This window comes from Salvelinus sp. IW2-2015, linkage group LG19 (genome assembly GCF_002910315.2).
Source record: "Salvelinus sp. IW2-2015 linkage group LG19, ASM291031v2, whole genome shotgun sequence".
Taxonomy (NCBI): domain Eukaryota; kingdom Metazoa; phylum Chordata; class Actinopteri; order Salmoniformes; family Salmonidae; genus Salvelinus; species Salvelinus sp. IW2-2015.
In genome coordinates this window covers 35,227,641-35,236,677 of record NC_036859.1, presented here as the reverse complement: position 1 = coordinate 35,236,677, position 9,037 = coordinate 35,227,641, and the positions used below count along the sequence as shown (strand labels likewise).

Sequence of the window (9,037 nt, the reverse complement as noted above, 5' to 3'; positions counted from 1 at the left end):
CAGTAGCCACAAGGTGGCAGTATAAATCTGTCCAATCAAGCTCACATGATATTGATTTCCTTGTAATTTTATTGCCTCTAATGAGAATACTGATGTTTTCAGCTTGTGACAAACATTTTAAATTAGGTCACAACAATTAATTTCCAGTCATAGGATTTAAAATAACGTAATTGTATAATATATAATTATTTTTGACAGAAAAGCATAAAACTCAGACAAACTATTACTGTACATGGTTTTCCTCTAACGATTCCCCTGAATAATTAATAGAATGTCACTGAAGTTTGCCAGAGCTAACATATTATTACACAGATGAGGGAAAATATATAACTTGTTTCCATCAACATCTCTTTTGCATACTATGTTGTTGCAAACCAAATGTCCCTGTGGGAAAAGTTCTACTCTACATTACTCTACTCTATCCAATTCTATTGAATCTCCCAGAGGGTCTAATCACAGCCCTGCTGCCTGCTGGCAACCATCCGACTAACATCAATGTTGCTGCTTGTGAAGATCTCCCTGGCTTTGTCGACGGTGGCGGCGGGGAGGGTGCGTGTGCGACCCAGGATCCAGGCAAAGTCCATGTGGAACAGACGCAGGACATCGGTGCAGGAATAGATCAGCGCTGAGTTCTCATAGTCAGTGGAGATGATCCAGTAAGGAGAGTAGGGCAGGACTGTTAGAGACACAGAGATGAGAAACAAACACATGAAGGCAAGACGCACAGGATCACATTACGTTTATTCCACAGATTATAACGTGATTGCAGTCGTGATGACTTCTTCAAACTGCAGAAAATGTCATTATCCCTCTCAAATGATGTCAAGATCAACAAAGTGGGATGAGATGGCCTTCGGTTCTTATTTTATATTATTCTGTTTATATGGGCTAACAGGTCCAACTCATGACATCTCCTGACTTTCAAAAAACAACCCCGTACCATTTGAACTCTGTGGTGAGTGATCTCTACTGCTCAGTTTGTCCTTAAAGGCTAGCATCTTTCTCGTTTTTGTTGACCAATGAATGCCACTTGTTAGCTGGGAAGTCTACACACATGTTTAGTAGGGCACACTGTAGCAAAAACATTTAGCAACGGAAAACAAACAAACTAAATCTCATTGGACAATTTCAGGTAGAAGCTACCTCCCTGTTTTATTTAATGATTTAATATACACTAGATGATAGACAGGGGCCGCTGTTTTGAAGCCACCGTGCCTCCATCTTGGAACTCCCCCACCGCTGTAAAAAAGTAATTTATTAATGTCTACATTTGTTTTTGCCACCTTTATTCTATTACACCTTAATGCATATTTTTTAATAATATTATGTGAGCATGAAAATAAAAATATATAAAACATGCTCCTTAAAGTATATATATTTTTTGCAAGTTCTAATGTTACTTTCCCCGCTGCAACCAATAAAATACTTAAATACATTCAATTTTGTCCTTGAAACATTTTATTGAAATACTGTAGAATTCCTATTCCTTTGTTCCTTCTGGGAAGTGCTAATATGATGGACGGTGGCTTCAAAGCCTCTCATTGGCCAATACAAAGCATCAGCAATCCAGGGTTTATGCCATTTCAAACGGTTTTCTCCCTACTGAACAGGACCCTGGTTACACTTGTAAGAAGAAAAGGGATGGCTTAAACCAGAATAGACTGGAGCTCTTGAGGACTGGAGCTGGGCAGTGGCACTCCTGCCCTAGATGAGGTGTAGGACAAGTTCAGGCAGTCCCTCCCTATTTAATGCAGTTTCTCCCTACTGAACACAATCCTGGTTGCCTTGCTCTACTGTAGTTATGGTGTAACAGCTGATCATAACACTCACCGTAAGAGTAGCTGATGCCTAACTTGGCTGGGTTCTTTAAGTCCTCTGTGACTCCTGTCCCCTCGATAGTTCTTAGCTCTCCCTTTCTGTCAAAGGTTACCAAAAGGTCAAAAGCATGAGATTCATATCAAAGGATATCAACAGAAAGAACTGTACAGCAACTGAAAGGATCTGATTTTCAACTGAAATGAAATGTGTCACAACTGAAATAAACTGCATGGCTCACTACTTTGAATTTGCGAACAACATTGTTCAGGATAAAAGTGTATGTAATCAAAAGGTGTATCTAGGGTTGAAAATTTCCTGTAACTTTCCCAATATTGCCTGGTTTTCCCAGAATTATTAGGAAATAAGCAGGAAATCCGGAATTTTCCAACCAGGATTTTTGGAAAACTGGAGAATTTAAATTACCGGAATTTTTCAATCCTAGGTGTACGTAATCTACTCACAATATTTCAGAGCTGACCACTCTAATGGTCTGATCAGCCTTCATGGAGAAGTTGGTCTCGATGCACTTCCCCTTCTCAAACTGGGCAGGCAGTTTGGCGATTTCAAACCATCTACCCACGAACTAGAACCATGGGTAAATAAACACCAATGCTCAAAATCTCCAACTTAACATGTTGTTGTGCTTGTTGATTCTTTCTGTGATAAAGTGCTATACAAGTTATTTAAATAAATGATTATTATCATGAACATATCACAGTGAATGTCATACTAAGTCTTACAAGATGAACACTAAACACTACATTAGTCATGGTCTCTTCATTTTCTGATTGACTGGCCAGTCATGATTGGCAGGTACAGTAGGTCAATTATCTGTGCCGATTGGTCAGGCAGGGGGTTAGTACCTTTTTCATGCTGAAGGCGGGCTGGACGGCTGGTTCCGGACAAGGCCCCCAGTGGGGAACCTGGGCACTGACGAGGGGCAGGAGGAGGAGAGGCAAGAGGAGGGCAAACAATGGAGTCATGGTCACAGGGGCAGCCGTCACCTGAAAATAATTACTATCAATCAACAGAGAAAACTTTTTTTTTTTTTTTAAATAACATTTTCTGAGGGACAACAGAGAGGAAGAGGCGAAGCGAGAGGTTTACTCCGCCCAAAATCTGTCCACGAAAATAAGCCCCCGAAATGAGGAATTTTTGTATGGAGGTTAATGAGAGTGTAGAATTTGGTCAACAAAAAATGTCATCCTAATTTGCCACATGAGGCTTATTTGATCGAAAATAAGTTTCGTAATGGTTAGGTTGTTACAAATCACAGGCAGCCGGTGGCACCTTAAATGGGGAGGACGGGCTGGAACGGAATCATTGGAATGGCATCCAACACATCAAGCACATGGTTTTCATGTGTTTGATACCATTCCATTACTCCATTCCAGACATTATAATGAGCCGTTCTCCCCGATGCGGCCTCCTGAGTTTACAAATGCACTGATATAAGTGGACGCACTTGGATTTTTGGCAACTTTTTTAGTTGTGCCTTTTACCATAGAGATATATAGTTTTAGCATGGAAATTTGAGTTGAGGACTTCCACCATTTCAAAATAGTAAATTAGGTGGAGATTCCTATGAATTTGGCGCAATCAGCCAATGAAGAAGAAGGAAATTAACTACATTTTAAAATGGCGATAGCCTCAATGGTGCTTCCCATGCGGTCACAGATCTATAATGGCACAGATACAAAGACGAATCCTTTATCTACAGTATCTCTAGGGCCTCTTGTTCACATGTCTATCTGCCCTCTCATTGGCTAGAATGGTCCCACCTGATCTCGCCTCCTCCCACCTGCCTTCCATCTTTGATGACATGTATTTCCATTGTTAGAGCGGTCACTTGACTATCTTGTCAATATAATAGAACATTTTTGGGGACAAGAAGTCAGTCCAGGAATAGGCATAATTGGTGAAACTCGCCTTAGATGTTGTTGTTGTCCATTTTACTAATAGAAAGATGGTTAAAGAGAGTAAACCACAGGAAATTCCATCTCGACAGTGTTTTTTTCATTGTCGATTAAAATAGTAAATGGAGAAAAGGAGGACAGATGACTTATCGGCCATCATTTCCTCAAATGCAAAATATTAACATATAATATCTCTATCTGTTATAAACGCAAAACATACAGTATCTCTGATATCTGTCTTAAAATGGCCGGCAAATGTCACTCACACTTTCTCCTAATTAGTCACATTTTCAAGACAGAAAAGAAAGATCAATATAAATGTGTTTCAGCAACAACCATGTAACACACATCAATCATTGGGTTATTTTAGGTTCACTGCTATTTGTAACTATACAGCTATATAGAGGACAGATTAGTTTAATTTCCCAGTCCCTGCTGTTGGTCTCTTCGTCTCAGATGACAAAGAGATTCAGCAAACTCTACTTTATTTCTCTTGCTATCATACCAACCACATTCTACCATTCATTTGAACTTCCCAAACAAGTTTTCTAATTTGAACATTGATAGCGTTCATTCATTCGAAACATTTATCTTTATATGAAATCCCATACAACAGCGAAAAGCACATCTTACCTCTGTCTCTCTGGTCAGGATATCTGGTCAATTCAGGATGTGTATTTATAAGAGAAGCTTCTCTCTCCTGGGTCACGCCACACTGAAGTCTCTGTCATGAATGAACGTCTTTGTTCCAGGGCTTATTTCTGACATAAAGTAAACAATTAGCAAACTGGAGTCATGGGGACATACCAGGATAAATGTTATAAAACAATCTGGCGGGATGGAATAGGATGGAATAGGATGGAATAGATGGACTGGGATGGAATAGATGGTATAGGATGGACTGGGATGGAATAGATGGAATAGATGGACTGGGATGGAATAGGATGGAATAGATGGACTAGGATGGAATAGGATGGAATAGATGGGATGGAATAGGATGGAATAGATGGACTGGGATGGAATAGATGGAATAGATGGACTGGGATGGAATAGGATTGAATAGATGGACTGGGATGGAATAGATGGAATAGGATGGACTGGGATGGAATAGGATGGACTGGGATGGGCAGCACTCTCTGGGACATTGTCGTGAAATATTAATGTCACACTTGGAGGGGGAATCCAGGACCTTTATTTCTTATTTCTTACTTACAAGAAAGTGTTGTCTGTTCTTTTTGTTGTTGTTGTTGTTGTTGGTTCACTGGGAAATGTTTGAGTAGCACTCTATTTAGCTGTGCAGACATTACTAGGTATTTACTAAGCAATTTGTTCTAACAAGCTCAGTCCACACAGTCAAATCAAATCAAATCTACTACTACTACTACTACTACTACCACTACTACTACTACTACTACAGTTACTACTTCCACTACTACTACTATTACTACTACTACTACTTCCACTACTACTACTACAGTTACTACTTCCACTACTACTACTACTACTACAACAACAGTTACTACTACTACTACTACCACCAATACTACTACTATTACTACTACAACAGTTACTACTTCCACTACTACTACTACTACTTCCAATGCTACTACTACTACTACTTCTACTACCAATACTACTACTGCTACTACTACAACAGTTACTACTTCCACTACTACTAGTACTTCCAATACTACTTCTACTACTACTACTTCCAATACTACTAGTATTACTATTACTACTACTTCCAAAACTACTTCTACTTATACTACTAATACTAATACTACTTCCAATACTACTACCACTACTACTTCCAATACTATTACTACAACAGCTACTACTTCCAAAACTACTACTACTACTACTACTACTTCCAATACTACTACTACTACTCCTACTTCCAAAACTACTACAACAGCTACTACTTCCAATACTACTACTACTTCTACTACTACTACTTCCACTACTACTACTACAACAGTTACTACTTCCACTACTACTACTACTACTACTACAACAGTTACTACTACTACTACTACCACCAATACTACTACTACTACTACAACAGTTACTACTACTACTACCACCAATACTACTACTACTACTACTACTACTACTACTTCCAAAACTACTACTACTTCTACTACTAATACTACTACTACTTCCAATACTACTACTACTACTACTACAACAACAGCTACTACTTTCAATACTACTACTACTACTACTAATACTGTTGTGTCATCGGCAAACTTAATGATGGTGTTGGAATCGTGCCTGGCCGTGCTGTCATGAGTGAACAGGGAGTACAGGGATACCTCACCATATGGTGAACTGAGGAACATCTGGCCTTAACTAACATAACTAATTACTGTCAAATGTATGTTGATTCATATCAGTAGAATTGGCAAGTACTGGGAAATCATAATTTGTCATATTTGTTATACTTTATTTTATTGTCTCTTATTTATGTGATTTTTTTTTAAACCCCAAAAACTTTTCATACAAAGTATTTGTTTTGAGACAGTAGACATAAATACACCCCAAGTATTCAGATAATTTTACTGATAATAATTGACTAATTGACTAATAGTTGAACTCAAACCCAACCAACATGTAGTATGAAGTTCCTATACTGTACCTGTAATCACACAGCTCCACCGTGTAATGTGAAACAGGTGTCAGTTACATGGATGTAGAACTTGCATAATTATGATTGACATCCTTATACAACCACTAGACTGTCACGTGCTACCCTAAAGGGTGGCAGAACCCAGTGTGTAAGACAGCTGTGTACACACTCGGGGGGGGGGGGGAGGTACCCCCATCCTGGGACACTAGCTCCTGTTGATGGGCTCCAGGGGTCACGTCCTTACCGTTTACGTAAATGGCAAATAATGCAATGTCATTCACGGGTTTAAGCAGGTAAGTCATTGAGAACACATTCTCTTTAACAATAACACCCTGACAACCGCTATTCCTCCGCACCTTTGACATTGTGCCTTAGTGTCTGTATCACATCCGGCCGTCATTGGGAGTCCCATATGGCGGCGCACAATTGGCCCAGCGTCGTCCGGGTTTGGCCGGGTAAGCCATCATTGTAATTAAGAATTAGTTTTTAACTGACTTGCCTAGTTAAATAAAGGTTCAAGATTTTTTTTTTAACCAAAAATATTTATTTAATCCTTATTCTAAAAGTGATTAAATCGTTTTTTCCCTCATCAATCTACACACAATACCTCACAATAACAAAGCAAAAACAGGTTTTTAGAAATGTTAGCAAATTAAAAAATATTAAAAATAATGGAAATATCACATTTACATAAGTATTCAGACCCTTTACTCAGTATAAAATCAAATCAAATGTATTTATATAGCCCTTCTTACATCAGCTGATATCTCAAAGTGCTGTACAGAAACGCAGCCTGAAACCCCAAACAGCAAGCAATGCAGGTGTAGAAGCACGGTGGCTAGGAAGAACTCCCTAGAAAGGCCAAAACCTAGGAAGAAACCTAGAGAGGAACCAGGCTATGAGGGGTGGCCAGTACTCTTCTGGCTGTGCTGGATGGAGATTATAAACAGAACATGGCCAAGATGTTCAAATGTTCATAAATGACCAGCATGGTCAAATAATAATAATCACAGTGGTTGTTGAGAGTGCAACAGGTCAGCACCTCAGGAGTAAATGTCAGTTGGCTTTTCATAGCCAATCATTGAGAGTATCTCTACCGCTCCTGCTGTCTCTAGAGAGTTGAAAACAGCAGGTCTGGGACAGGTAGCACGTTCAGTGAACAGGTCAGGGTTCCATAGCCACAGGCAGAACAGTTGAAACTGGAGCAGCAGCACAGCCAGGTGGACTGGGGACAGCAAGGAGTCATCATACCAGGTAGTCCTGAGGCATGGTCCTAGGGCTCAGGTCCTCCGAGAGAGAGAAAGAAAGAAAGAGAGAAAGAGAGAATTAGAGAGAGCATACTTAAATTCACACAGGACACCGGATAAGACAGGAGAAATACTCCAGATATAACAGACTGACCCTAGCCCCCCGACACAAACTACTGCAGCATAAATACTGGAGGCTGAGACAGGAGGGGTCAGGAGACACTGTGGCCCCATCCGAAGATACCCCCAGACAGGGCCAAACAGGCAGGATATAACCCCACCCACTTTGCCAAAGCACAGCCCCCACACCACTAGAGGGATATCTTCAACCACCAACTTACCATCCTGAGACAAGCCACAAAGATCTCCGCCACGGCACAACCCAAGGGGGGGGGGGGGGCGCCAACCCAGACAGGAAGACCACGTCAGTGACTCAACCCACTCAAGTGACGCACCCCTCCTAGGGATGGCACCAGTAAGCCAGTGACTCAGCCCCTTCAACTTTGTTGAAGCACCTTTGGCAGCGATTACAGCCTTGAGTCTTCTTGGGTATGATGCTACAAGCTTGGCACGCCTGTATTTGGGTAGTTTCTCCCATTCTTCTCTGCAGATCCTCTCAAGCTCTGTCAGGTTGGATGGGGAGCATCGCTGCACAGCTATTTTCAGGTCTCTCCAGAGATGTTCGGTCGGGTTCAAGTCCGGGCTCTGGCTGGGCCACTCAAGGACATTCAGAGACTTGTCCAGAAGCCTTCGCCCCAGTCTGTGGTCCTGTGCGCTCTGGAGCAGGTTTTCATCAAGGATCTTTCTGTATTTTGCTTCGTTCATCTTTCCCTCAATCCTGACTGGTCTCCAAGTCCCTGCCTCTGAAAAACATCCCCACAGCATGATGCTGCCACCACCATGCTTCACCGTAGTGATGGTGCCAGGTTTCCTCCAGACGTAACGCTTGGCATTCAGGCCAAAGAGTTCAATGCTGGATTCATCAGACCAGAGAATCTTGTTTCTTATGGTCTGAGAGTCCTTCAGGTGCCTTTTGGCAAACTCCAAGTGGGCTGTCATGTGCCTTTTACTGTGGAGTGGCTTCCATCTGGCCACTACCATAAGGCCTGATTGGTGGAGTGTTGCAGAGATGGTTGTCATTCTGGAAGGTTCTCCCATCTCCACAGAGGAACTCTGGAGCTCTGTCAGAGTGGCTTTTGGGTTCTTGGTCACCTTCACCCTGACCAAGGCCCTTCACCCCCGATTTCTCAAACCGTGCGGCCAGCTCTAGGAAGATTCTTGGTGGTTCCAAACTTCTTCCATTTAAGAATGATGGAGGCTGCTGTGTTCTTGGAAACATTTTTGGTTGTAATGGGTGCGTGCTGGTGGCAGGGAAGTCAGGAGAAGGAACTTGGTATAATAAGTGCTCACAAAACTCCGAAAACCAA

At 41.4% G+C, this 9,037-nt stretch overlaps 1 protein-coding gene across 2 annotated transcripts; it reads right to left on the bottom strand.

The window, feature by feature from the left end:
• Positions 1–51: 51 nt before the first annotated feature.
• apoda.1 (apolipoprotein Da, duplicate 1) lies at positions 52–4,450 on the bottom strand. Of its 2 annotated transcripts, none has more exons than XM_024009600.1 (5): positions 4,368–4,450; positions 2,682–2,822; positions 2,280–2,401; positions 1,831–1,916; positions 52–676 (listed from the first exon to the last, which is right to left on the bottom strand). In XM_024009600.1, exons 2-5 carry the CDS (start codon positions 2,799–2,801, stop codon positions 450–452), a joined length of 555 nt encoding a protein of 184 aa, XP_023865368.1. In that variant the 5' UTR covers positions 2,802–2,822; positions 4,368–4,450; the 3' UTR covers positions 52–449. The 2 variants fall into 2 exon arrangements, with proteins under 2 accessions (XP_023865368.1, XP_023865367.1); XM_024009599.2 differs by having other exon boundaries at positions 2,682–2,835; positions 4,368–4,446.
• Between the last annotated feature and the right edge of the window lie 4,587 nt (positions 4,451–9,037).